Source organism: Lynx canadensis, chromosome E1, assembly GCF_007474595.2.
Source record: "Lynx canadensis isolate LIC74 chromosome E1, mLynCan4.pri.v2, whole genome shotgun sequence".
NCBI classification, from domain to species: domain Eukaryota; kingdom Metazoa; phylum Chordata; class Mammalia; order Carnivora; family Felidae; genus Lynx; species Lynx canadensis.
The window spans coordinates 34,638,915-34,666,257 of NC_044316.2; the positions used below are offsets into that span (position 1 = coordinate 34,638,915).

General features: G+C 60.3%; 2 protein-coding genes across 13 annotated transcripts in view; both read right to left on the reverse strand.

The window, feature by feature from the left end:
- CACNA1G (calcium voltage-gated channel subunit alpha1 G) overlaps positions 1–10,462 on the reverse strand; it is a 61,175-nt gene extending 50,713 nt beyond the window's left edge. For all 11 annotated transcript variants that reach the window (XM_030296324.1, XM_030296321.1, XM_030296317.1 and 8 more), the window contains exons 1-5: positions 10,221–10,462; positions 3,105–3,216; positions 2,875–3,008; positions 2,312–2,409; positions 80–239 (exon numbers count right to left, since the gene is read on the reverse strand). In XM_030296324.1, the coding sequence (XP_030152184.1) occupies positions 80–239; positions 2,312–2,409; positions 2,875–3,008; positions 3,105–3,216; positions 10,221–10,462 (746 nt within the window). The remainder of the gene's footprint in view (positions 1–79; positions 240–2,311; positions 2,410–2,874; positions 3,009–3,104; positions 3,217–10,220) is intronic.
- A 5,465-nt stretch (positions 10,463–15,927) lies between these two features.
- SPATA20 (spermatogenesis associated 20) lies at positions 15,928–22,487 on the reverse strand. Of its 2 annotated transcripts, XM_032591206.1 has the most exons (15): positions 22,313–22,487; positions 22,138–22,202; positions 21,819–21,973; positions 21,582–21,725; positions 21,257–21,458; positions 20,753–20,883; positions 20,558–20,662; positions 20,244–20,318; positions 19,935–20,144; positions 19,659–19,851; positions 19,168–19,336; positions 18,654–18,865; positions 17,195–17,394; positions 16,451–16,531; positions 15,928–16,282 (listed from the first exon to the last, which is right to left on the reverse strand). In XM_032591206.1, the coding sequence occupies exons 1-15, from the start codon at positions 22,435–22,437 to the stop codon at positions 16,112–16,114; spliced, it is 2,238 nt and encodes a 745-aa protein (XP_032447097.1). In that variant the 5' UTR covers positions 22,438–22,487; the 3' UTR covers positions 15,928–16,111. The 2 variants fall into 2 exon arrangements, with proteins under 2 accessions (XP_032447097.1, XP_032447098.1); XM_032591207.1 differs by lacking the exon at positions 16,451–16,531.
- Between the last annotated feature and the right edge of the window lie 4,856 nt (positions 22,488–27,343).

Below are 27,343 nucleotides of genomic sequence, written 5' to 3' on the forward strand. Positions count from 1 at the left end.
CAACGGGGACTGAGGTCGCCACCCCCCCCCCGCCCCCGGCAACCACTCCCAGGTCACGCCCACTCTGGGCAACACTCACAGGCTGAAATTCTCCGGCAGGAAGCACCGGTTACGAAGGAGCCCGGCCCACAGCTGGACGCCAACGATGCCGAAGATGAAGAAGACGAAGAAGCAGAGCAGCAAGACGTTGCCCAGCATGGGCAGTGTGTCCAGCAGCAGCGTGACAAGGATGCGCATGCCTGTGGGGCAGAAGCCACGCTGGGGGGGCGGGGGGGCCAGGCAGCACTCCCAGAGGAGGCCCTTCGGGGCTTCCGGGGCACAGACAGCCGGCTCAAGCTGGCGGGGAGACCGGTAGACGCCTCTAACTCCACCGGCAGCCCCGGCAGCCCCCGGCCCCTGCCCACTACCCGTCTTGGCCCATCCGTATTAATCAGGGCACGGTACCACCAAGGATGAGACACAGAGATGGAGGTTTCCAGAGCTCTCTCCTGCACTGCTCCCCACCTAACTCCCCACATCATCTCAGCTTACAGAGGAGGATCGAGGATGCCCAGAGGACTGACATGACTTGTCCAGCATCACAGAGCTGCCCCTGGATCCTACCCCCCAACACACACACACACACACACACACACACACACACACACTCTTCTCCTACTTCCTTCTCTCACCCAACACAGTCACCTGACCTTTCTAAGTTATCACCACTGTAGTCACTGGGGAAACTGAGGCAGGGAACTCCAGGAGGGACATCAGCTGACAGGCTCTCACTCTGAGAGCCATCCTTTCAGCAGGAGTCCAGATACCCCCGAGCTTCACCATGGTTCTGAGCCCCCTGCCCCTAGTCCATTCTCTGCTTGATACAGATCCCCACATCGGGACGCGAGGAGACACAAGGCCATCTTTCCAAGTGGCCATCAATTAACAAGTCCCTCTGCAGGAACAGCCACCACAGCTGTGCCCCAACAAGCCTTGTTAGAGATACTGCCCTCCCTCCCCATTCCAGGTCTGGGACCACCCCCACATGGTCTGAACCAACCCCCGGGCCATTAAGCCCTTGTTAAGCACACAGACCTCTAATGACCGGTTTGACCCCCAAAGTGCCACTCGTGGCCCCCTGCCCCTCCAGGGAAAAAGCTTCTAAGCAGCAGCCAATTAACCCTCTTGGTGACTACAGCCGCCCTGCCCAGCCATTCTGGCCCGGACTTCTCACTCCGTCCCTCACCACCACCACCACCCCCACCCCCAGCCCTCCAGCCCCATCCTCCTTCGGCTCCTCTGTGCTCCAACTGAGATCAATTCCTCAGGGTTTGCATTAAGAGAATTACACCGGTGGGTAGACAGCGGCCTATAAATCTGCCAGCCATCACCTGGGGTGGGAGCGGGGGTGATAGCCTGTCCCTCGTCCAGAACTTCCGTTAACACTAACTCCCCAGCACACCGAGCAGCTCTGCCCACCCGAAAGCAGCCGCATCTCATACACACACACACACATACGCGCACATGCGCACGCACACACGCACGCACCGCACCGCACAGGGGGCTGCTGCTACCTCAGGCGCAGAAACCCCCAAACATGCCCCTACCCCTCATTTCTGGAACTGCAGTGGAGACCATTTGCAGCTTGTATAGGTTGAGGAGTTGCATAGGGGGCCTGAGTAAGAGTGGGGGGGGGGTGGCAGGATGTAGGGGGAGCTAGGGCTGCCAAAGCTTGGCTGGCTCGGGAAACCAATGCGGTTTAATTTAGATAATGGTCCCGGCAGTCAGTTGCGGCAGTGGGTTGGAAGGGAGTGGGAAGGAGGAAGGGGACACAGGCGGAGCATGAGACATGGAGTGGCCTTGCTTTGAGAGAAGTCATGCTCGGTGTGGCCAGTGTGGGCTCACCAATGAGAACCAGACTGCGTGAGAGGCCGTTCTGGCTAGAAAAGGCCATTACACTTTGTCCCCACTCCTCCTGGCCTACCGGCCTCTCCTCATTCCCACTCTCCACCCCCCTTCCGCTGCACGGAGTGATCTTTTAGCTGAAGGGAGGGGTCATCTGAGACATTTCTGAGACTCTGACCCCAAATCAGTCTGAAACAAGGGGGAGGGTCTTTCCTGCTAACTCTCCCAGTGCCACAGCCAGGTGTGGGGGCTCCATTCGGCTCCAGGGGCCCTGATTCCCCCACCCCCATCCCGAGCCCTTATCTGATGAGGTCTGCCTCAGAACGCCAGGCCTATGAGTGGTCAGAAGGTAGGGGTGGGGTCTGGGGGTTCCATATTTCCTCTTGGGGCTCCCTGTGCAGGGGCTGAGGGCCAAGGGGTCACTCACTGGGCACCCGGTTAATGGCCCTGAGCGGTCGCAGCACACGGACTGTCCTGACAGCTGAGAAGCTGACGTTCTGAAGGTCCAGCGAATACTCCAGCATCCTGCAGGGAGGGGCCCAAAGGGAGGCCCTTTGAGTCTGAGGCCGCCGTGGGGGTCAAAAGAGGTCAATGAGGAATCCTGCTGCGGTGGGGCAGCACAGCCTCTGACCCCTCCCCAACCTCCACCAAGGGGCCCTGAAGAGCCGGCTCTCTGTCTGGGGGCAAGGCCACCCCCAAGCCAAGGACAGCTCCCCATCAGAGAATAAACAGAGGAGGGGACGGATTCAGGGGCCATGGAATTCAGAAGTACAGGCTCGAGTGTCACAGGCACTGTCTCGCCCACCAGGACCGTCCAGGCTCGAGGGTCCGGACAGCCTCGGACCCTTAGTGGACAGCCAAGGAGAAAGCATCGTTGTAAGTGGGCTGGGCAGGGGCCGGGGGTGGGGGCAGTGCTGGGGCCTAGAACCCTGGCCCTGGGGTCGGGGCTGATCTGGTCATTGCTCTCCCACCTCTAGCCCAGGCCCTCACCCTGCAATGACGATGAAGAAATCAAGCCGGTTCCAAGTGTCTCCCAGGTAACACTTTTTCCCGAAGATGCCCAAGGCCACCATCTTCACCACCATCTCCACGGCGAAGAAGGCAAAGATGAAGTCATCGAAGGCCTGACGTGGGGACAAGAGGTTTTGGAAACTGAGAAGGGGGAGGGGAACCCCCCCCCCCCCCCCCCGCCCCCGCCCGCCCCACGCACACACACTCACCTGCAGGATCCGGCAACGCTGCGAGTCACAGGCGATGTCCTCACATGGCCGGAACATGCCCAGGGTCACACAGTTGAGAAGGATAACCAACATGCTGATGCGCTCAAACCAGGTATCCAGGCGGTCAAGGAAACAGCTGGCCGGGGCTGGAGCCGCGCCCGCGCCCGCGCCTCGTGCCCCGCACCTGCCCTTGTGCCTCCCGCTCCACGACCCCCACCCCCCCAATCTGAGGTGGAGCCAGGTGCGAAGGGAGGACCCCGGCTCACATGTCTGACCGACCCCAGGTCCGGGCCCACCTTGGCCGTCACCCCACTGGACCCAGACTCCTCGGCGGTGCAGTAGGAAAAGCCACAAATACCCTGACTATTTGCACAAGCCACTCGGGGGATAAAATCGATCGAGCTTGTGGAAATGCCAGACACTGAGAGTGTGCTGCTGAATCTGAATCCTATTCTCCCTACCTCACGGGGAAGATGTGAGAAGCAAATGAGATAATGTATGTGAATGTGTGACACAAACCTAAAGTCGGATTATGCCTGCCTTACAGTTTACCAAGCACCTTCACGCCATGCCACATCTGAGGCTCGCAACAGTCCCGTGAGGTAGCGGGGGTAGACCATTTCCTTCCCCAGAACCCAAGCACCCGGAGGCCCAGAGGGCCAAAGTCATGTGCCGAAGGTCACGGGAGAAGCCAGGATGAGACTGAGGTGTCCAAGTCCCCCATCTGGGAGACTTGTTTCCATAGTTGCCCCGGCCTGTGGGGGAGGGGTCAGGATCATCCTGGCACCAGACAGACAGGCCGAACTAAACAACAGGGTCCTTCACCACAACACGGCCTCAGCCTGCCTCTCCCACCACCCACGAGCCCCCTGGCCCCCCGAAGCCCTCGGATGCCTCCAAACACACTCACGCATTTAAGTAACGAGGACCCACTCCACATCAGGCCCTGTGCTAGACAGAAGTCCCCAGCCCACACAGAGTAGAACGTACCCTGCACACACAGGCCCTGAGTCTTTTCCACATAGTGGGTTTTATTAAGGGACTCACTTCCAGCCCATCAACAGGAGGATGTACAAAGCGGCTTCTGGACCTTGGAAGGTTCTGGACACCGGACTGACAAAGAAGTGAGCCAGCATCCTATTCTTCTCAAAGACAATGCAGAGTGGGGGAAACAAAGAGGCTAGAAAGGAGGAGAGAGTGGAGACTGGGCGGAGGATGGGCCTCGGGGCTGGAGGTGAGGAGGGTGTCATGGCGGCCCATGGCATGACCCACGAAGCCAGACTGTGGGGCGCAAAGGGCCTACAGCAGGTGGAATCTTCCTGTCAGGGCCCCACTTCTGGAGTGAGAAGGCTCTGTCAGGGAACCCCAGGGCTTTCCTCCCAGCTGGTCCCAGCCACCGCTCCCCATCTCCATCTTGAGGCTCATGCCATCCCACTCTGCAACGGCCCGCCATGCCCTCAATCTCCCCTCCCAGGCCTCCTCTGCCACCCAGGCGGTTTGCCTTCACATCCCTGCCCACTGACAGGCACCCACGTGGGCAGAGGCACTACAGTTTCCCCTGCCTCCACCTCCTCCTCACAAGAATAAGAGTAAAAAAAAAAAAAAATAGTTCTAGGTTTTTGGGGTAAGTAGATGGACGAGGTAAATAAAGAGTGCTCTGTTTCCATGGAGCTGTTTTCCAGAGTGGAGCCTGAGCCCAATGGATCTCTCCCCAGAATGGGGTCAGCCAGGGGTCACCTTGGAAAAAGGAGGACAGGGAGGGAGCTCTCTGAGGGTGATTATCGGGAAAGAGCAGGACACAATTACCCTCAAGAACCGGTCTGCCCGCCCCGAGCTACCCCCTCCTGTCCTCGGCAGAAAGGGACCCATTTGAGCAGTTACCTCCACAAGGGGGAATGTGGGTAGTTCCGTTGGGAAAAGCTCCTGGAACACCTGTTTGGACCCCTCCAATGGCAGTGACTCCACCAAGCCATCTGTGCACTAGTCTTGTCTCCCTTGCTGAGGCAGGCACACTCTGATTTTACAGCTCATACGAAGCTTACAGTAGTGCCTGTCCTGTAGTCGATGGTCAATGCATTGGGAAAATGAATGAATGAATCAATCAATCAAGCAAGCAAGCAATCAATCTCCCTGCTTAGAAACCGGGTGTATCTCCCCATTCATGTTTTCCTGCCTTGTCTGCCTCAACAGTGATAAATTGATAACTTGGGGTGGGCGTGGGGGGAGTGAGGGGCAGAAGTGACACCACAGAGGAGCCGGGACTCCTGTTCCCACCTTACACATGCTCACACTGGGGCCTCTTATAGCTAGATTCTACCTCCAAATAACCCCATCTCCAGCTCTTAACCACAGAAACCCCCCTGGCAATTTAGCTTTACTCCCAGGTACATCCTGTCTGCTCTCTACCTTCCCCTTTCCCTTCAGGGAAATGTAAACGGACGAGGGAAGACACCAAAGCAGGGGGAAATTTGGGACAATCTGAACTGGGAAGTAATCAGTGGGGATGGGGGTCTTTCACCCTTCTCAGGGTAGGGCTTGTTTCCTTGGGAACATGGCCTTATGTCACTGTGTGATGTTCCTCTGTTGCCATAACAACAGGAGGATGTGTCACCAGGTGGTGTGGATTTGTTGCTATGGCAACTAAAAGGGACCCCTCACACATGAACTCCCCTTAGCCTGACTGCTGTCTTGTCCTCATGCAGGGAAGGGAAAGCAGGAGGACCCACAGGTTATCAGGTTGGGGGGAAACCATGTGACAAATCCCCATGGCAACCAAGGGAACGGGGGACACTGGTTGCCATAGTGACTATGAGAGACCTGTGCGGTCACATGTCTACTGTTGCTATGGTGACTGTCCGGGCTGGAGTGGATCCCAAAGGGGGAGGTGGGTAGGAGAGGGGAGGCTTTCTTCTCCCCACAGCCCACCATCAAAAGCAGAGAAAAAGGAAATGGCAGGGCGAGGAAACACACTTCCATCCCTCCTCCTCCAGGAGGGAGAACTGGAGCATGTTATCTGCCCAACTGAGTCCTCTCCATGGGGCTTTATCTAGTGCCCTTTCCTAGCCTGGCAGCTGTAAGGGAGAGGGGGGTGGGTAGAGGAGGGAGGAGGGGGGGGCACCTCCAGGGGCACGTGGGGGCCCGGGTGTGACTGAGAAGGGAAGCAGGCCTTCCAGCTGCCCCCCTTCCCAACTGGGGCCTGGAAATCTGAGACTGCACAGCACTGAGGAGGAGACGGGCCTGGACCCAGGAATCCTGGCCTCCCAGTATGAGTTGGGAAGGTGGGATCCTAGTCTGGTCCACCCTATGAGAGGCTGGCGTCTATGGGAAACGGCACTCCCAGGGGGTAGGGTGGGAGACGGGGGCTCGGCCATGTGGCTGGCACTGGGCAGGCCGAAAGGGGGATTCCCTCCAGCCAAGCCCCCACTCCCACAGCCCGTTCCCCAGTGGTCTCCTGCGCTCCAGCCTGTGGGCGTGCAGGGAGAGAGGTTTCCAGCTGAATTGAAAACTGAAGCCCAAAGAAAGGCAGCCGGCCCCACCCAGAGACAGAGACGTGAGACCCAGAGACACAAGAGAGAGCCGGCCTGTTGGAATCTTTGGAAGGGGAAATAGGCCAGAAATCTGATTCAAATGTCTGTGACTGTGTGTGTGTGTGTGTGTGTGTGTGCGCGCGCGCACACACACGTGTGAGTAGTTGTGTCTGTCGCCACCCTGGCTGAGGCAGGCAGGGTGGGGTGAGGGCTGGGGCGGGAGCAGGCGAGGGGTGAGGGGGGGTTGAGTGGTGGGGGTAATCCCAGGAATGGCTCCAGCTGGCACCATGGGTGATGGGGAGTCCCCCAACAGTTCTGTGGAGTAGAATGGGTGTGTGACCCGGAAGGAAGGTGGGCCTGGGGCAGAAGGAGTGCTAGGGGATGCTCTGCCCTCCCCAGTCCTGTCCCATTCCCCAGCCTCAACCTTCCTACCCAGAACCCCTCTGGAGAGTCTGGAGTTTTAAAATGAGACGAGGGAATTGGTGAGGAGACAGGAAGAACACCCCCCTCCCATTTCCTCTGAGGACCAAAATGGAGACTTCTCCCGAAGGTAAGAGACACAGGCAAACTTGGGGCACTGGGACAGTGGCAAGGAAAACTCCAGAAATTCCCGGTGCCCCCTCCCCTCCAGACACACACACTCAGACACACACACAGTGATGCAGTCACACACTCACACTCACTTCTGGAAGCCATTAGGGCTCCTGCCTTTCGGGCCTCCCCCTTCTCCTTCCCCTACTCCTGGCAGGCTCCCTTCTCCCCCTCTGGCCCCCCTCCCACTCCCCCTCTCGGCATCCCAAATGCCAGCCTGTGATTTCCAAATGAGAAAAAGCTGTGCTGGGCTCTGAGCTTGGAGAAACTCCTACACAAACTTCCAGATGTGACACAACAGCCGGAGAGGGAATGCTCAGGATCTCCTTTCCGGGAGGGGCGCCACACTCCCTCACACTTCAAGAAACACACACTGGAAAGTCCAACACGCTCCCCTATAACCGGGGAGGAGGGGGCCCTTCTGATGTGAGTACCCCTGGTCTTCCCAGCACGTGCACTTCTGAGCCTCTCTTCCTTTTGCTGCCCTCCCCTCCCCCCAACACACACACACACACACACACACACACACCTTCCTACCTGGGTCTAAATCTCCTCTCTAGGAAACCTGGTGTCCTCAAGAGGCTCAAAAAGGAGGGGCTGAGAAAAATGCCAACAAAAGTGGAACTGGCTTCAGATAGTGGGGGAGGTGCCCCTATGTCCCTCAGACTCAGAGGTGCAGAGGACCTTGTGGAGTCAGGCGGAGGTGCACTGACACCAAAAAGAGAGAAGGGAAAGCCTGAGGTCCAGGAGTCAGCTCAGAGCCCACCGCCCCCACCCCCCGGCCATGAAAAGACAGGTTTCCCTTGACACTCAGGTGTGATGGGATTGGTGGGGCACGGCTTAGGCAGTTCCCTTGCCAAGACACTGTTCTCTCAGCCCATCCTCAGCCAACCCAGGCTTAGCGACTTGTCTAGACCCAGTGATGCCAATGCCCCACACCCCAGACTCCCACCACCCCAGGCGTAGGCCTGCTTTTCCATCCCCAAGACGAGCCCTGGGGTCCCACCTCTCTTCCCTCCTTCCAACCCTCTCCACTTGCTCCCTCCTGGAGCCCCTCAAGGAAGGAATCTGCACCCAGACCATCCACTAGCACCTAGAGGTAGGGCAGGTGGGGAGATGCTGGCCCAGAGGTCTGGCTGTTTTAGAGGAAGAGGGGAGGCAAGGTCTCACTATCTCCCCTGGACCCCCAGGAGAAGGGAATGGTGCTTTCACTCCCCATTCCTGGAGAGGGCAGGTGGTGAGGGGTCGAGAGGAAGGATGTGCTGAGCTCATCCTCTCAGAGACATTTGTTCCCCAGGTCCCTCTCTGCCATGGAGAAAGGGGCCTCGGGGGTAGGGGAGGAGTCAGAGCTCTCTGAGACCTCCTACCTCTCTCTTTCGGCAGCTCAGAGAAAAAAGAAGAAGGGGCAAGCGATGGAGAGAGGGTGTCACGAGGGGGGCTTCCTAAAGACCCGCGGGGTGTAGAGGATGGGGGTTGGGGGGGGACCCAAGCTCACATCCCTGCTTTGCGCACTAGAGGCAGCCGAACTGCAGAGTGAGGTGGCACCAGGCTCCCCCCCACACCTTCCCCAAAGCAGAGTCCCGGTTGGGCTCTCAGGGGTTACAAGGGAAACCTGAGGTCCCCCACCCTGGTGCAAAAGAGCCTCTGAGCCAGGAGGAAGGAGTCAGGAGAAGCTGTCAAGACCTGGGATGGCAGCACACCCCCCCCCCTCCCCTTTCCTTCCGGCAGTGACGGGACCCACCCGGAGCCTGGAACCCGGCAGTAGTCAAGCAGCGCTTTGTGCTAGGAGCTGAGGAGAAGAGGCCAGGGGGGCAGGGGGGTTGGGGTCTCCCATGCCACCCCAGACCAGGCAGAGAACAGGGGGCAGTGCTAAATCTATCTCCCTGAAATGTGGGGATTGCATTCCACACACCCAGCCAAGGAGCAGACCCTCCGGGGTGCTGGACCCGAGTCTTCCTTAGCCGACCGGCTCACAGGCTCGCGGTTCCCCCAATACTTTCTTGGAGGGCTGCGGTCTCCCATACCTGCTCTGCCCTCAGGCGGGAGCACTCTGTGTTTGTGAAAGGGTAACTTGGACCCGTTCAATCCCATCCCCCGCTTGCCAAAGCACTGGCCACAGTCTTTCCCTCTACAAGAAAAAATCTAGCACAAAACTCCCCAACCCACCCTTAAGCACCCCGCACTGAATAAAGAATTGGGGAGAAAGGAGGCACTCCGGGCACTGGGCTCCAGCTGAAAGGGTCTCTACTCCGGCTCTGGGGGCAGACAGCTTCCCCTTCACCACATCTTGTTCTCATTCTGCGCCCCTGACATCAGCCGCCGCCGGAATCTCCTTGTTGTGCCTCCAACCCGCGGGTGGGGGTGGGGGAGTTAGGACCCGGTCCCCGCCCCCCCACCCCCAACATCTCCCTCTGGGTCAGTAAAAACCTCAGCCTCAAGGACCAGGTTGGGGGTGGGGATCAGACCCTAGAATCCACCTCAAACTTTGAAGCCGGTGGGGGGGGGGGGCGGGCAGGAGGGAAACCCAGGAGATTGCAGTCCCCCTCCCCCGCCCCGCAGCTTCCTCCCCACCCCACCCCCCAAAGTCGGAAACCAAACCCAGCTCGCTAACGGGCGGCGGGCGGAGTAGAGCTCCCAGGCTCCCGAAGCTTCCCACATCTGGAGGATGACGACCCTCCCCTGCCCACATCTGGAGAGCATCCAGCTACAAACCGGCGGGGCACGTCTCCTCTCTTTTCCTGGCCTGGATCCCAACCCCCCAAGGAGGACTGAGGTGTGTGTACCGAGGTGGGGCTCGTCTGGGGTATCAGCCAAACCTGCTCGCGGCTCCGCTCCCACTCTGAAGCCCCCTCCCTCCCTGAGCAGCGCCCCCCCCCCACTCTCATCTGCCCACCTTCCAGGCTCACTTCTCCGACTCACCTGGCTTTCGGTCCCCTCCGGCGGCTCGGCCCGCCCCCCTGCGGACCCCCCAACCCGGCCGTCGTGCCCTGGAGGATATGGGTTACAGACCGTGCGGAGACACCAGCTCCGCGGGCGGCTGTCCTGGCTCAAGTAGAAGAAAACCACCGGGGCCAGCGCCGGGTACGGCAGCCCCTCCGCCTCGGAGTCCGCGCTGCCCGGGTCCTTTTCCGTCGACCCCGGCCCCGGCCGGCCCCCGGCCCCCGACAGGTCGTTGAGCCGCATGAAGCTCCGGGGCTGTCCTGACTCCTCGGTGCCCGCTCCATCCTCCTCCTCGTCCATCCTCTGGCCAGCCGGGGCCCCGGGCGGTCTCGAGAGGGGCGAGCGGCGCCCCTCAGAGGAGGTGTCCTCACGCAACCGGGGGGCCCCGGCGGGGGCGCATCTGGGGGGCTCTAGGGCGCAGGCTGAGCCCCCGGGAGGGCCAGTTCAGCCCAGCTCCCCCTGCCCGCAGGGGCATGCTGCCCGCGGGGCGCCGGGTCGCAGGGAAGCCCCGCCCGGCGCGAGTCCCGCTTCCCCAGGGCTCCTGGGGCCCCCCGGGCCAGCCGGCCGGTTCCCCCTCACTTTGTTCCGGCTTCTTCGCTTCGCGCCCAGGCTCCAGTCGCCCGATTCGGCGCTACCTTCGGCGAAGCGGCCGGGAGAGGGGGAGAGAGAAGGGGGTCGGAGAACAGGGGGTACGGGGGAGGGGCGCCCCCTCTTCCTGCGGCGCAGCTGGAGCAGGATCTAAGGGGTCAGCATCGTCCCGGCTCCGCGCCAGCGGCGGCGGGGGGAGGGGAAGAGGGATCTCTTTGGGGGTGGGTTTGAAGGGGGTGGGGGGCGGCTCCTTCCTCCGCCCCGCGGCGGGCTCCCGGTCCGGGAGGGGCGGGGAGACGGTGGGGGGCCGTCCCGGGCGGGGGTGGAGGCGGAGATGCCGCCGCCGCAGCCGCCGCGGTGGCTGCCGCTGCCGTAGCTGTCGCCGGCGCCACTGCCTCCTCCTCCGGCCGAGACGCGGAGCGAGCGAGCGAAAGCGGCCGCGAGGAGCCCGGCGCACACCACAGCTGGATCCCTCACTCCAACTTCAAGCCTCGGCCCCGCCTCTCCCCAGCCAGCCTCGCAGCCAATCGCTGCGCGCCGCCGGCCCCGAGCCCCGCGCCCATTGGCGGGCCGCCGTGGCAGTGCGGGCGGGGGCGCCGGGGGAGAGAACCACAGCTGGAATCCGGTTCCCACCCTGAAGCCCAGGACCGCCCCTCTCCCCTCCCCTTGCCCCTGGGTCCGCTCCCGAAGGCCAGAGCCAATTAGACGGCTACCCAGACCGAACCCATTTTCCTATTGGCCACTGGGGTCTCTGGGACTCCCCTGGAGGGAGCCCCGGGGAATCAGAGTGTTCGGCGCCGGGTCCCGGGATAGCGCTGCGGGCCCCGGGGCATCCTTTGTCCAAGACCCCTGAATTGGACCGCAGCCGGAGGGCGGGGCCCAGCTCTGGGCGGGCCTGGGCAGAAGAGAGGCTGGCGGCCGGGGCTGTGGGTGGTGACCAGGGTCCCCAGAGCGAAACCCTGGGTGTCCACCGGATTAATCGCCTACCCTGGAGTCGAGCCCGGGAGCGCGACTGAAGAAGGGGAGGAGCGGAGTAGGATGTCCCGGGGGTAGGGGCTTCAGGCTTGGAGAAACAGGCGGAGCCTAGGCAAGTCCCGGGCAAGCAAGGTCTGGGCGTGGTTTCCACCAACCTCCTTATGTAGACCCCTCTCCCAGGTCCACTTCTGCGACGTTGACCCTGACCTTCTAACGCTAAGCCGCCGACCCTGACCTCAGGTCAACACTCCTGAGCTTCCTCCTCTCTGCCCCTAGGGATCCTTTGGAGGCTGTGGATCTCTCGCAGGGGCTTCGACCTCGAACACGTGGCCCCAAACAGGTCAAGCCAGTCCCAGAGCCCAGGTCCCCAAGATCAGCTGAGGAGCAGAGAGAAGCTCCCTCGAAGGGACCTGCGGGGGCCTCCGGTGTGTGGGAGGGAGTGGAAGCACGGAGCTGGGCTTTGCTGGCTCTTGGCCTGCAAGGTCTTACCAACCTCCCACCCCGTGTCTCAGTTTTTCCCTCTCGAGTTCCAGTACGGCTGGGAAGGCAGCCGCAGGACAGGAGCTTCTCGTGGCTGCTCTCGCACACCTCTGCTACCGGGGGAGCGGGTCCTCGAGTGTCTGCAGCTCTCCACTCGCGCACACGCTCGTGTGCCCCGGGAACCTCGCCCCGCCCCACCTTCGCGAGTCCCTGGGCTCAGTCAGCTCCTGCTCCCTCTCACCGCCAGCGCCGCCCCAAAAGGCTGTAGGTGCCCGGGTGCAGAGCGCCGCGGGAGCGCTGGGCGCTGGAGCGAGGTGGGGCGGAGAGGGCGTCGAGCATTAGACGTCCGGAAAGCACTTCCCCACCTCTGGGAAGGTGGACACGGCGGCGGGACCAAGAAGGTCAGTCAGTGCTGGGTCCCGAGACTTCGGGGTGCTGACGCCACTGCGGAGAGGCAGAGGCGTGGACCGGATGATCTCCCGTCCCCGCCCCCCCCTCCCCCCGGGCCACCCGAGCAGCCCCCGCGTGCCTCCGGCCGCCCGGGGTGGGTGTCTCAGCCCCCTCGAGGGCGGGCTGCAGCCAGTGCAGTGGGGAGGCGCCGAGGGGTTGCAGCCTCTCGGGTTGCCCTTTCGCCAAATCCGGGCACCGAGTTGTGTAAATGAGGCCGAGCTCATTTGCATTGCATGCTAATGAGCAGATCCCTTAAGTGCCTTTCCCTCCTGGCGGGAGTCTCTGCTCTCATTCCGTGTGTGCCGCGCCAGGCTTGAACTCTCAGCGGTCTTCTGGGAGAGGGGCCTATTTATGGTTCACTCCACGTGTCTGACACCTTCATCCCTCCCGCAGGTCCGCAGTCTGCCTGGTCGGCCTGCCCTTCCCCCACAGTGTCAAGAAGCCCCAGGGCTGGCACCAGGACGTAGGGACTTTAATCATCCCCTCTTTGCAGAGGGTACAATGAGCCCAGAGAGGCTTGCCCAGCCCAGTGGTCAAGTTTCCTGGTGGTCAGCAGGTCCCACACCTCCATCCATCATCCAGGCCACCCCTGTCTCTGGGCTGAGCTCTATTCTAGAGCATACCCAGGAAGGTGGCAGGGTGTGGGGCAGACACATTTACCTCCCTGGCCTTGGGACCTGGGGTGACCTGCCCCCTAAAGCATCCTGATCCCTGGGTGGGGGCACCAGGGGACCCCGCCTCAGATGCTCTCTTAGCCTGAGTGGGTAAGGGGAGAAGGGAAGCAAGACCTACAGAGAAGGCAAAAAAAAAAGGGTGAAACCCTCTTTAACTCCTACCTTCCAAGTCTCAGCTCCACCATCACCTCCTCAGAATGGCCTTTTTCAGCAAGTATTGCAGTGCTTACTAAGTGTCAAGGTGCTGAGGACACAGTACAGAGCTAGACAAGAATCTGGAACCTCAAAGGCTTCACCCAGACTCGGATTATAGGTTTATGTTTGTAGTAATGAAACCCCCTCTAGGCTCTATGTTCCCTCGGGCAAGACTTTATGTCCATTTTGCTCACCAGAGCCTGGTCCCATGTTTGGCACATAGTAGGTACTTAATAAATCTTTATTAGATGAATAACCTTAGGCAGGGAGGAGAATGAGAGGGACAAGAAATTCCTTTCCTTGGGCCTCAGTTTCCTAACAAAGAAGTTAGGCCTAAGTGTGTCTAAGATGTCCTCTGGGTTTGAGGGAGAGCCTTCATACCTGCTCTGCCAGCCCCACCAGCCCTCTCCAACCGTCTCCCCCTTACACCTCCTTCACAGCCTGGCTGGCTCCCTCAGGAACTGAGATAATCTTCCCATCTCTGACATGCTCTGCTCAGCGATGACACATCATTCCATGTAGTCACCTCACAGCCTTGGGAGTTGGGTGGAGGTCGTCCCATTTTTTGGATAAGAAAACTGAGGCTTGGGGAGATGACCTTATTTCAGTGACTTCTCAAACTGGGAGGTCCTGTCTCCAATGGCACTGGCCCACAGCTCCTCCAGAACAGCCCCTGCTGGCTGAGCGAGGAGCGGATGCAAGCGGGACCAGCAAAGGCTGCAGACTTTAAAAATCCCGTATCTGAGCAAGACTTACGTTCAGCTTTGTCCTAGTCAGAAAATGCTAGCTCTCCCGGGAGCCCTAACCCTTTAAGGCCCTAACTGCTTCCTTTGAACCTGTTACAGGATCCCTTTCTCAAGCACATGCCTGGTATCAGAGGAAGGGAACTGAGGACACACAGAGCAGAGTGAAGGCTGGCTAGAGAGGTAGGAAACACCAAATGCACCTCCTTTCACAACTGTGCCTGCACCTCCTGGAGGAAGAGGAAGGTTCAGCAGTTTTTACTGTACCCTGAAGGCCCCAGAAAGAACCAGATGTGATGAGTGGTCGCAGGTCCATCTGTTACCCTCCCTGGGCCTTGAATATCTAACCATCGAAGGCCAAAGGTACCTGCCTCACTGCCTCATTCGTATGGGTCAATGAGACGGACGCAGAGGGTTTTGCAAACTGCCCAGACTTTCCAGAGCCAGGGCTGGGGCTGCCAAAAAGGCCACCTGTGCTTCACCACACTCCATCCTCCCTCCTCACTGCCCACCCCCCCCCCCCAGACCCGGCTCCACTGGCCCAGTCCTCAGACTTCCTGGCCAACACGGAGCAGGCTCTAGCCAGAAAAGGGCCAGCTGACCTTGTTGGCCAGAGCCCTAATCCCCTCCAGATGGGCCAAGGTGGCTTGCACCATCAAAAGCTGCCCAGCCAAAGCTGACCCTGGTCCCACTGAGCATGTGTGGCTGTGTGTGACCATGTGCAGACCTTGCAGTGACAGTCCGGTCTCCCACTCCTCCCCACTGCTGACATCCACACAAACAGTGGCCCCACTCCAGTCTCGCCTCCAACAGCCTCTTCTGTCTGTCTGTACTGGGTGGCTCTGGGGCTGCGACAGTGCCCAGGCTCAGCAGACCCCTGAAGGGTGTGGGGAGGGAGAAGCTCCTCCCACCCCCCCACCCCCGCCTGTCAGCCTCATCCCGCTGCACCTGCCCTTCCCAAAGCATGCTTCCCAGTACCTTCCCCGCGGCGGAAGCTAGATGGGGTTTCTGGGGTCTGTGAAGATGTGGAAGCCAAGGACAGGACTTGTGATCATCTCCCAACACGGAAGGGACAGGAGGAGGCCACAGAAAAGTACCAGCTTTCCCTGCAGCAGGAAGGAACCCGATTTGGAGAATGACTTCCAACCCAACGGATGTTCCAAATGAAGGAGAACTCTCCCCAGACTGGTTTGTGTGAAAGCAGGGGCAGGGACAGTATGACCTCCTACAGGGAGGCCTCCATCCTGGTAAGGCTGGGGGCTGGGTGGACACCCCCAAAATGACCATCCCTGGTTCTTAGCTCCCATGATGTGCCAGAGAATATGCAAATGTTACCCTTCCTTGAAAAATAAACGCTCATGTGAAGCATCCTCTACCACTGCTCCAGCTTAAAACAGGAGACAATGGGAAGAGGAGAGCAGGCCCCTTTCTTAACCCCACTGAGGGCAAGGACTAGCCTTTCCCCTCCAGGACAAGTCCACACCCCAACCCCACCCCTGGTGATCATCACAGGCCCCCAGCCCTCAGTTTCATTCAAGCTGCAATGACCATGGACGGGGCGGCGTCAGCCTGGTGACCTCTAGAGGTGAAGAAGGAATTCGAGAAGGCAAAGGGGTCAGCCGGAGGCCCCTCTCTCCCAAGCAAGGCTGAGGCCCTGAGATTACCGCAGGATGCCGTTAGGTTTATTCCAGGGTGAGTGGGGGCCCATGGTGGGCCAGTGAGGATGTCCGAGGGCATCCGGTGACAGGGTGCCCGGGGATGGCCGCAGGGTGTGCAGGGCCCTGCCAGGCCTGAGTCTCTGTTCAGCTGGGAAGCTCTGCCCCAGCCCGAGGAGGGCGAAGCAGTCACTGATGTAGCAGTTTTCGTAACTCACAGGGCTCCGTGATGGGCACTGAGCAGGCTTGATTCTCACACACGTAGGCCGTGGCCCGGTCTTCTAGCCGTCGCAGGGTACTCAGGAAGGGCAGCTGACGGGACAGGAAGCTGGAGGGGTCCCCGTTGGCCAAGATCAGCACCTGTGATAGCAGCAGAGTAGACGGTCACCCAGGGGGGCGCTGGGACACTGGCAGGGCCCACTGGTGGGCTTCCTCTCCCAGGCCTACAGAAGAGGGGATCATTGGAGAGCCGCATGGGGGTGGCAGACAAGGGAGCTGGAGGGTGGGGCCGGGCTCACAGTCTCGAACCTTGTTAGGAATGTAGATGGAGTGGACACACTGCAACAGAGCCTTGGTGTCCTTGGCCTGGGGGTCTCCACAGATCACGATCTGGCCGGAACAGAAAGGCAACTCCAGGGTCAGGTGCAGGGAGCTGGATCCCCACCTACCACGGTTTCCCCATCTTCCCTCCACCCCACACTACATCCCCGGGAAGGAATGGGGACTCAGCTCAGCATCCTCCAGACCCGCTGCTGGGAGGCTGCCTCAGGGAGTCACTGCTGGGCATGTGGGAACACGTACGTACACGCATGAGCGCACACACACACACACACACACACACATACACACACACACAGAGGCAGAGATATACAGGCAAACGTGCAAATATAAGCCGGCAGACCTGAACCCGGGGCATACACGTGCAGACAGGCAAACATTTACTGGTGAACGCTCAGTGTTCAGAGCCCCTGCCTCTTGCCCTCCCTACTCTGAGAGCCCCAGTAACAGGCAGGCACAGAGGCGCTCCCTTGCCAGAGGCCTGGCTCCTCAGATGCACACTCGCTCAGATACCTCCGCTGCCTAAAGCAGCTCGTATAGATATGCCCCTGGAGACACGTGCACACGTACTCATAGATGGCCGCACGCTCACAGACCTGAGCTCTGGGGGGACAGCTCCAGGAGCCCCACCCCATGCCCCTGTCCCCCACGGCAGCCCAGATGCCCCCCAACTCAGGGTCCCAACGCAAACGCCCTTGCCCCCCACACACACACCTGCTTGAGGGTCTGCTGATGGGCTGAGAGGGCACGGACCATCTCGGGCAAGGCCACGGGCACACGGCGCAGGCGCTCAGAGAAGGCGGTCAACAGGCTCACGCACTTGTCCATCCAGTCTTTGTGGCCCGTAAAGCCGTGCAGCCGAAGCAGGTTGTGGGCCGAGACGGAGTTGGCACTGGGCTCCGCGCCATCCTGGTCTGCAGGGGGCAGCGGGGGGTGGGAGCGGTGAGGGAGGGTCACTGGGTCCCGAGACTGTGGCCAGAGTGGCGGGGGATGGGGACAGGATGCAGAAGAGTCTACCGAACCCAGCCCCCACCCCCACCCCCACCCCCCGAGCTGTTCAAGCCAGAGTGCCATCACCCTTGCCTCTCCCTCCCTTCTCTCACTCACTCCCCACTTCTAATTCCCACCACCCCGCCCCCGCCCGAGTCCACAGGGCCTGCAGCCGGAGTAGACCTGAATCCTACCATTTCTCCCCATCTCATACTTCCGGCTCGTCCGAAGCCTTTGCCAGCCCCTGCGGGACTGAATGCCGCTGACAGGTTTCCTACCTGGTCACCCTGTTTCCCCTGCCCCCTTCTGAAGGTCCCTCCTCCATTTTCAGTCGGAATGACGTTCCTAGACCTAACCGGACCCGATCACGACCCACTTAAAGCCCTCCAGAGACATCCACTACTCGTCACGCCTGTAAGACCTTGCAGGGACCCAGCTTTGCCCACGTGGGCACACCCCGCCTCCGCCTCGACCCTCCTGGCCTCCCATAGCCCTTGGCTCAACGACACCTGTTCCAGGTTTGGTCTGACCTCCCTGGAGCTGAGTCAGGCCCCACCGCTGTTCTCTCCCCAGGTCCCTTTGGGGACTAACGTTGACGTCAGCTGACATTGACGGAGGACCTACAATCTGCCAGACTGCACTAGACTCCGGGCATGTAGTGACAAAAGGCAAGGCCTTGCTCTCAGGACACTTACACTTGGGTCGGGTGGGGGAGAGAGCAGACCATTAACAGACATGTCCGGTGACGGAGAGCGCTCCTGAAGAGGCAGGGGCCAGGCACCTACTCCTTTATGGCACTCTCATTGCAACCACCCATCTGCGCGTGCACTTTCATGTTAGTTATTACTGTTGACTAGTTGTTTCCCCGGGGCCACGCTCTTGTACTTCGTGAGGGTAGGGACCGAGCGGGCCTCGTGTGATATATGAATCCCAAGCATGGCAGTCATTGCTGCCAAGCGTGTTCGCATAATGGCCAAATTCATCTCTTTCGCCTCCCCGCAAGTACCAATGTTGGCTGTTTCACATATCGAGAAACCGACACTCTGGAATTTAATGAGACCAACCCAAAGTCAGTTAGCGGTGGAACCCACGCTGGCTCCTTATGACCACACTGCGCTGATGCCTCCCACAGGGAGAGCCAAGCCCTTACCGGGTCCAGGCCAGCTCCAAGCCCACCACTGACCGTCCTTCAGACGCAGGGGCAGACCAGCCCCCAGCTCGGCCTCGCTGCAGAAGTAGCCGCCACCTTGGGAGTCCCAGAAGAGCCTGTCCTGGGCATCTTGCAGCCTCAGAGCCCACTCGAGCCACGAGCTCTCCTGCGAGGCCTCGTACAGGTCCAGTAGGCCCCGCACTACGAAGGCATAGTCCTCCAGGAAGCCCCAACAGGGTGGGTTGCTGGGGGGGGGGGGTGGGGACAGACATTAGGGAAGAGGCTACCAGCAGGCCCAGGGAGAGAGGGGCTTTCCCAGAGGAGGCCCTTTGCACGCATCCTTTCGCTTAACCCTCAGAATCTACCTCTTTGTTGGGTACCATTAGCCCATTTTCTGGATGAGTAACTGGGCCCGGGGAAGCTCAGAGCTCACGGCGAGCAGATGGCAGAGTCGGGGTTGGGGCCTAACAGGAGGTAGGGGAGAGGGGCAGAGACAGGCCTGGGATGCCCAGGGAGACAAGCCTTCCCAGGCTGCCCGGCCCCCGACCTGTGCTCCACGGTTCCCCCGGAGCCTGCATAGCATGTCCGCATGAGGCGGCCACTGGCCACGTCAAACATATGCCGCTTCAGGAACTTGGCACCATTGGTGGCATAGTTGATCAGCCTCTCCAGGCCCAGGACAGCCCCAGTCACAGCGAACCCAGACACCATCAGTCCTGGAGGGAGGAAACACTGGTGGCCGTGAGAAGCTGGCCGGGGGGAGGGGGGGGGGGCTCCTTCCAGGTATGCCCACCCTGACCCCCTGAGCCCTGGCCTCTCTGGAGCAATGGGGTGAATGGGTAAGAGCTCCTGGCCCCTGTGTGTGACGTCGGGTGGGTCACTTAAGCTCTCCAAGCCTCAGTTCACTCGTTTGTAAACTGAGGATCAGAAACAAGATACAGGGAGACCTGATTTCTAGCAGGTGCCTGGCACACAGAAGGGGCCCTCGTAGAGGGTAAATCTGTAAATGGGACCCGGCCTCAGGCACGGCCGCCCCACCGTTCCAGGAAGCCAGCATCTTGCTGTCCAGGTGCGGCCTCGGCCGATGTTTCCGGGCCTGGAAGAGCTTCTCCAGCCCCGTATTGAGCAAGGTCCGCACGGCCTCCACGTCCAGGCCGAAGCGGGCAGCGGTCAGTTCCAGCGAATAGCGGACAGTCAGCACATTCCGGCCGTGCAGCTCCCCCTGGGGGTCCTGAGGAAAACGGCCCCTGTGAGAGGGAGTCCCCCTCACCCGCCTGGCTTCAGGACCCCTTCCCCATCCTCAAGCGTCCTCACCTGACTGGGGCTGATGTTGCCCGCCTCCGTGAGCCCGTAATGCTTCATGAGGAGCTGGCCCGAGGTCAGGGGCTCCGTGGCACCCGGCACAGGCTCAGGAAGTAGCTGCTGGACCTCTTTGACCGTCCACACGTAGAAGGCACCCTCTTTGGGCTGCATGCCCCGCTCTGGGGGTGAGTCTGCGTCCTCTGCGCTGCAGAAGCCTCCAGACTGTGGGGAGAGGAGATTTGGCTGGCCCCGGCCTTCAGGGCAACGGGGGGCCCCCAAGCCCTCCCACAGCCAGGCCCGCCTGCCTCAGTGGACACACACCCGATGACTCAGGTTCCGAGCCACGTACTGCAGGATGCCTCTGGCAACATCGGAGTAGAACTCGTCACCAGAAATCTGAGTGGGGAGAAAGCAGACTGTAAACAGAGTACCAGGCCACCGCCTGCCTGGGTACAGAGGGGACAGCCAACATCGTCCCAGGAGGGCCAGGGAGGGAGCCTGGGCACAGGGGAGGGAATTAAGAATGAAGTTGAGGCGGAGCCACAAGTCCCCAAGAAAGCCCTTGACTAAGAGGGGCAGCCGGGGGTAGGTGGACAGGCTAGGTGTCTTTGCTCTGGGCTGGGTTCAGGGGTCACCTGGAAGGCCTGTGAATAGGCCACCGCGAGCTGCGCCTGGTCGTACAGCATCTTCTCGAAGTGGGGGATGTGCCACTGGCGGTCCGTGGAGTAGCGGTGGAAGCCCTGTGTCGGGCAGGACACGGGGCTGGTGGCCAAGCCCAGCCTCTGCCTCCGCCCCCCTGCCCCCTCCCGGGAATGCCTAATCCCCCTCACCTGTCCCACGTGGTCTCGGATGCCCCCGTTAGCCATCATCTTCAGGGTGTGCAAGGCCATCTGCTGGGCCCGAGAGCCATCCTGGGTGAGTCGATGGCTGAGCCAGTAGGAGAACAGGAAGCTCAGGATCACTGTGGGCACCAAGTGCACTTGGATGAGAGAATGGGGGACGCAGAGGGCAGAGATCTGGGCGATCAGAGATCGGGCCAGGCTGGGGTTGGGAGTGCACTCAACAGGCCGTCTCCCTGGACAGACTGCAGGTTAGGGAGTCAGCGGTCAGCACAGACGACCGAAGATCATTACCCAGGCCAGCGTCCCGGCGTTGCTGCGGAGACCAGACGTTAGGTCTACGCTAGGTAGCTAGTGCCAGGCTGGGGTAAGGAGGTCACTGGCCAGTCAGGAGAGCAGGAGGCGAGTGACCAAGCCAGAGGTCAGAAGCTGTTGACCAGGACAGGGATCAGAAAGCTGGGATGGGGATGGGGCAGGCATGAAGGGGACACTGACCCGGCGTGGGGAACTTGGGGGCCTCGGCGAAGCCCCCGTACTCCTCGTCATAGCCCTCGTCCAGCTGCTGGAAGCAGCGGCTGTTCATGGTGGCACCGGAGGGCGGCAGCTGGCGGTCACCCATGCTGATCTCTGAGCGGGCCAGTAGGGCTGCGGTGACACGTTGGCTGTTCTCTAGCAGGGTGTTCTTGTTCTGTTTCCACTGTGGGAGGCAGGGCAGACCTGGAGGTCAGCATGCGGTGGGGGGGGAGGGCTCTTGTTTCCTTGCCCTTGACCCACCCCCCAGTCCTCACCCCTCTCCCCTCCCCAGGGGGCATATACCCACCTGCTCCCGTATCCTCAGCAACACCGTGCGGAAGCCAACTCGGGTCAAGCCATCCTCAAGGGGAAAGTAGGTGCCCCCCACAAAGGGCTGGAGGTTGGGAGTCAACCACACGTTCATGGGCCAGCCCCCACCACTGCTGGTGGCCTAGCAGAGAGAGGGCGGGGGTGAGGGGAGTGGCCCCCCCCATGCGGGGACCAGCCCCCCCCCCACCGCCCGATACGTGGACACACTACTCACTTGTACGAAGGTCATATACACCTTGTCCACATCTGGCCGCTCCTCCCGGTCCACTTTCACGCTGACAAAGTCCTCACTGAGCAGGCGGCCGATCTCCTCATTCTGGAAGGACTCCTCCTCCATCATGTGGCACCAGTGGCAGGTGGAGTACCCCACTGGAACGGGAACATGGTGGGCCAGGCGGGGGGCGGGGGGAGGGGGGCATCCAGTGACTGGCTAGAGATTTCCTGGGAGGTCGCAGGCCCAGAGGACCCTTCTGCCCCTGCCCCCATCCACTACTGCTCCCTTCCTCCCATCCCAGGGAAGGTGGCTGTGTTACCTGAAAGGAAAATTGGCTTGTTTTCTTTCCTGGCCTTGTCGAAGGCTTCCTGTCCCCAGGGGTACCTAGGGCGGGCAGGGCTGGGCATCACTCACTGGCCCCCGGGTGTGGGGGAGGGGTGTAGGAGGGGCCAAGGGCCCAGCTGCCCCAGGGCAAGGACATCAGGGGTACTCACCAGTCCACAGGGTTGTAGGCATGCTGCAGGAGGTACGGTGACTTCTCATTGATCAGGCGGTTGGGGACCTTCTGGGGTGTGGATGGGGAGCAGTTGGTCCAGCTTCCCTTCCCTCCAGCGGGCATGGGCCCTGAACTGCTGACCGTCACACTTCGGTCCTTGTCCCGGGAGGAGCTACCCCTGGCACGGGCAGGCAGGTGCAGTGAGGGCTTTCCAGCCCACTCCCTCCTAGGCTTTCCCCAGAGCTCCGCTCCGCTCCACTCCACCCTGCCCTCTGGCACCTCCCCCCGGAACCCCCTGCTCCCAACCCAACCCACCTTTCTGAACCACGGGGGAGACCGTGGCCTTTGTGCTCCCCCTTGTGTTTTTGGGGGGGTGAAGAAAGGTGGCTCATTGGGGGCTCCCTGCCAGGTTAGTCTCCCCCAACCTCTCGGACCTGGCGGTGGGAAGGCTGATGACTGTGAGGTCAGGGTGAGTCACAATGGACAGAATGGTCCTTCGGCCTCCATTCTTTCCCCCTAACAGGGCCCCTCCCCAGGGAGGCTGAGCTGGAGGGGTCTCTCTGGCAGGCCTGGGTTGGTGGTCTGGGCAGGAGGCTGCAAGCTCTTGGTGGCTGGACAGGGCAATAATCAGATCTGGGACCAGACCGAGTGAGGGACAACGAGGGGAAAATTGACACAGAGGACCGTGTCACTCAACATCATGCCCTGGGCACTTCCATGAGGCCAGACCCCCAGGACCCCTAGGAAGTCATTAACTGGCTCAGATCTCACAGGGCTCAGCTTGGGAGCCTGGTGCCCCGGCGGCGCGGGGAGGAGGGGGGGGAGGCAGACCTAAATGACAGGCTCCTGAAGCCTCGAGGACTGTGATCAGCCCAGGGTGCTGCCGGATAAGGATCCTCGGCCCAGCATTGGGGTTCAGGGAAGGCTTCCTGGAGGGGGTGTCTGAAGAGACCCAAGGGAGCTAGCCCTGCAGCTGGAAGGGACTGAAAGGAGTAGAGGGAAGGAGGTCGTTACTGCCCGGACCAGGTCGCGAGCGCAGACTAGGTGCGGCGAAGTTCCGGAGGAGGCAGTAGGGGTGGCGGGGCTGGTACTAGGGAACCAGCGCGGTGACAGCCGGCCCGGGACCCCTCGGGCGCAGCGCTCGCCGCGGCGGCCCGCTCACCCGCCCGTACCTGGGGCTCGCGGCGCGGCCCGCCCGGGCGCAGGGCAGCAGGAGGCCGCGGCCCAGCCAGGTCCGAGCGCCCAGCATGGCTGCTGGCGGCCGAGGCCGGGACGCTGCGCACCGGGAGGAAGGGCGGCAGGCTGCGAGGGGGCGGGCCCCGGCACCCACCCGAGCCGCAGGCGGGTCTTCGCCGTGACTCCCGGCCGCGTGGCCGGTCTCCGCGCGCCGCCCGGTGGCCGAACTTGGGATTGCAGACCGGACCGCCCGGGCTTGGGAGGACTGGAGTCTGTGTGCAAAACTGGGCCGACTCAGCGAGGCCTAAGCCAGCGGCCGGCGGGAGAATAACCCCCCTGAGGAGAACATGGGCGGTTATGAGGATGCCAGGGCCTCGGGTCATTTTGTCGAACTTCGCTCCTTTTACAGATAAGAAATGAGGCGCCAGCAGAAGGCATGGCTTGTCCAGGCCTGCCTGGCCAGTGAGCTTTGGCCTGCTCAAATCCCACCCACTCCAAGAAGCCTTCCCTGAATAACGACGACGAGCCAACTTTGTGTCCCATCATGTACTTTTACACTTGTCTCATTCGCTACATTTTGCCAATATTTATTGAGTGCCCGCTGCCTGCCAGGCACCCTGCTTAGGTACAACGGTGGGTGGAGAGAGACCAGGCTCCTGCCCTTGTGTTGCTCACAGTCTGTTGAAGGAGACGGAAGCTAATCTGACAGCCATACACACGAATGTACAACCACCCACTGTAAGAAGGGCCGTGACTAACAAGGAGCCTGGCCTGGTAGGAGAGGCTTCCCTGAGGAAATCACATCTGTGTAGCAGCCATGGAGGAACAAGAAGGTGGGGTGTGGAGAGGGCGTGGGGGGAGTGCTGGGGAAGCAGGAGGAACATGTGCAAAGGCCCTGTGGCATAGTGGTGAGTCAGAGTTGAGGAACTACGGAAGGCCGGCATGGCTGCCGGGCAGGCATCCAGGTCTTGGAGGGACTCCGGAAGTCTGCGTAGCAATTCTGGTTGCTGATGAAAGAAGAAAGATGTTGAAGGGCTTTGGTCAGGGGAGTGATCCTGCACTTTGGAAAGGTCCCTCTGGCTTCCTAGTGGAGAATGGACTGGAAAGGGGCAGGAGCGGAAGAAGGATTGGTTGGGAGGCCGTAGCAGGACCCAGGGGAGATGGCGGAGGTCTGCAGCAGGTGGAGGCAGAGGTAGTGAGAAGGGTCTTGAGGCCTGTAGAGGAGGAAACATCCTAAAAATTGGCAGTGAGGGAGGGGGAGGCATCAAGAGTGGTTTGCAGAGGGGGGATTATGCTGGACGGTGAGGCCATTTGCTGAGGAGGGGGCACTAAGAGGCTCACGTGGAGGTTCGTGACGTCATTTTTAGACATGTTCACTTGAGGTGCCCTTGGGACGCGTGTGTGGAGACAGCACGGCTCTGGGACACAGAGGAGAGGTTGGTGGGAGGGATCAGGGTGTTCATTGTGGAGATAGTGCAGGCATGGAAGGGAATCATCTGGGGAGCAGCAAGAGAGAAGCAGGCTCAGGCCTGGGCTCAGGGAACTCAGGAGTGCCCCTGTGAAAGAGAAGCACTAGAAGGTCAAGGGAACCCCAGGAGAGGTGGTGTCCCAAAGGCAAAGGGATGGAGAGTTGCAAGGAGGGAGGACCTTCATGGTCGGACTCTGGAAAAGCCGACCAAGATGGGACTGAAAAAAGCCTACTGGTTTCAGCATCATGGCGGCCATTGGGTGGGCTTAGCATACAGTGTTCCAGTGAGGCAGGGCTGACAGCAGAAGCCGACTAAAGTGGGTTAGGAGGACGGGAAAGAAGGGACATGGGGGGCACCTGGGTGGCTCAGTCAGTGGGGCTTCCGACTTTGGCTCAGGTCATGGTCTCAGGGTTCCTGAGTTCAAGCCCCACATTGGCTTGCTGCTGTCACCACAGAGCCCGGATCCTCTGTACCCCCCCCCCCTTTCTCAGCTAGTGCTCTCTCTCTCTCAAAATATAAACATTTAAAAAAAGAAAGGAGACATAGGGAGGTAGTATGGGTGTTTGATATGAAGGGAAAGATGGAAAGACTTTCAAGATGGATGAGGCAGATTATGACAAATATCAAGGGACAGGCTTTGGTTGAGAGAAGGCGATTGATGACATTGAAGGTGGGGTCACGGCAGAGAGGTTGGCAAGCCGGAGGGTATGGTGGATGCCAAGGAATGAGATTAAGATCAGAGAACAGGAAGCCTGCCTTGAGTGGGGAGGAATTTGGGGTGATGACAAGCCCAAAAATGTGACCATGGGTGAGAGGTCAAGGCCATCCTCCTGAATAATAGAGTCACGCGGGGTTAAGCAAGATCTGGATGAGAAGACTGTGAGCCAAGCCTGAAGCCTGGTGAGAATGGGGTGGGGCACAGACCCAGGCACAGCAGCCCAGTGGCTTAAGCCTCTAAGAAGGAAGGTTCTCATTGGAGGAAAACGGTCCAGAAATAGCTACAGGGAACAAAACTACCAATCTCTTCTTGGTGGCGGTCAAGCAGGACCCCTTGGGAGTCCTGAGGAAAGTCAAGTCCATGGGGAGAGTCAGTTTAGAAGAAGAGGAGGGCACAGGTAGGGAAGGGGTGACAGGTGGGACAGTGGCCAAGAACGATGGAGACCTCCCAGGTGTAGGTGCACATGCCAGAAGACAGATGGGGGCTGGACTCGGCACTGCCGGGCAAGACCAGGAATGAGGGGTATGATGGGCTCACTGCTCAGGGTTAGTCTCTGACGGGGGTAGGCCCCGGGGCCAAACGGACACTGACCCGGGAGGAGCCGCCGAGCAAACCTCATAAGGAAGGAATTCTTGTTCCCGTCTGACAAGTAAGGAAACGGAGGCACAGAGTCATAGAGAGGTTAAGTAATTTACTCAAGGTCAGGGAGCATAACCACTTATTACTAAGTGATTACTATTATTATTAAGTGCACATCTTGGAGCAGAGTTCTGAACTCTGGGGGTCTGACTCCTAGTAGGTGCTCTTGTCCATCCCACCTGTAACAGTCACAGCAGAACTCCCTCTCTCCCTCTAAAAAAAACACCAAAACCTAAACCAAAACCCGGCAGCTCCTTTCCCTGCATCCCCCTTCCACTTAAGAAAGACAGCAGCATCCTGTTCCGTGCCCCCCCACCCCCCAATTTTCTTCTGGCCTATAGAAGGCCATCTTCCCTCAGTAGCAGGCTCCTTGTAGGGCCAGACTCTGAGCACTGAGGACAAATCAGCGGTTGGGAGAGCACTGAGCGGAAAAGGAGTAGGGGTGACCAAGGTGGCCCCAGGATGAGGTACCAGGCCCTGCCCCTCCCTTTGGTTTCTCAGACCCCACGGAAGCCCCCGGGAGGGGTCAGGCTCTCTCAGCATGGCTGAGATTGAATTTCTTGCCCTGGTGAAGAGGGGGAAGGGTAGAGCTAGATTTAAGGTGACTCAGTAAAGCAAAGGAACATGAGGGCTCCTCTACCTGGCTTGTCTCCCCAGAGTTCTGAGCTCCTGGAGGCTGTGGGCTTAGCAGCCCTTGGATCCCTCCCAGGTGAGCCCACCACTTTGTTCTGGGCTGTTAATATTTGCAGATGAAACCGGGGGCCCAGCCTGGGCGCTCAGGGCTGTGGAGCCAGACAGTCTGAATCGCAGCCCCAGTGTGTGCTAGCTTTGTGACTTTGAGCATGCCACTTAACCTCTCTGAGCCTGTTTCCTCACCTCTAAAGTGACAGCAGGACCGAGGGCTGTACATTTGCTTTAATGCCCTGCTGCCCCCAGTTTGCTATTCTTAATTTGGAGCAAGGGCCCTGCATTTTCATTTTGCACCGGCCCCCACAAATTACGTAGCCAGTCTTGAATGGGAATAGTA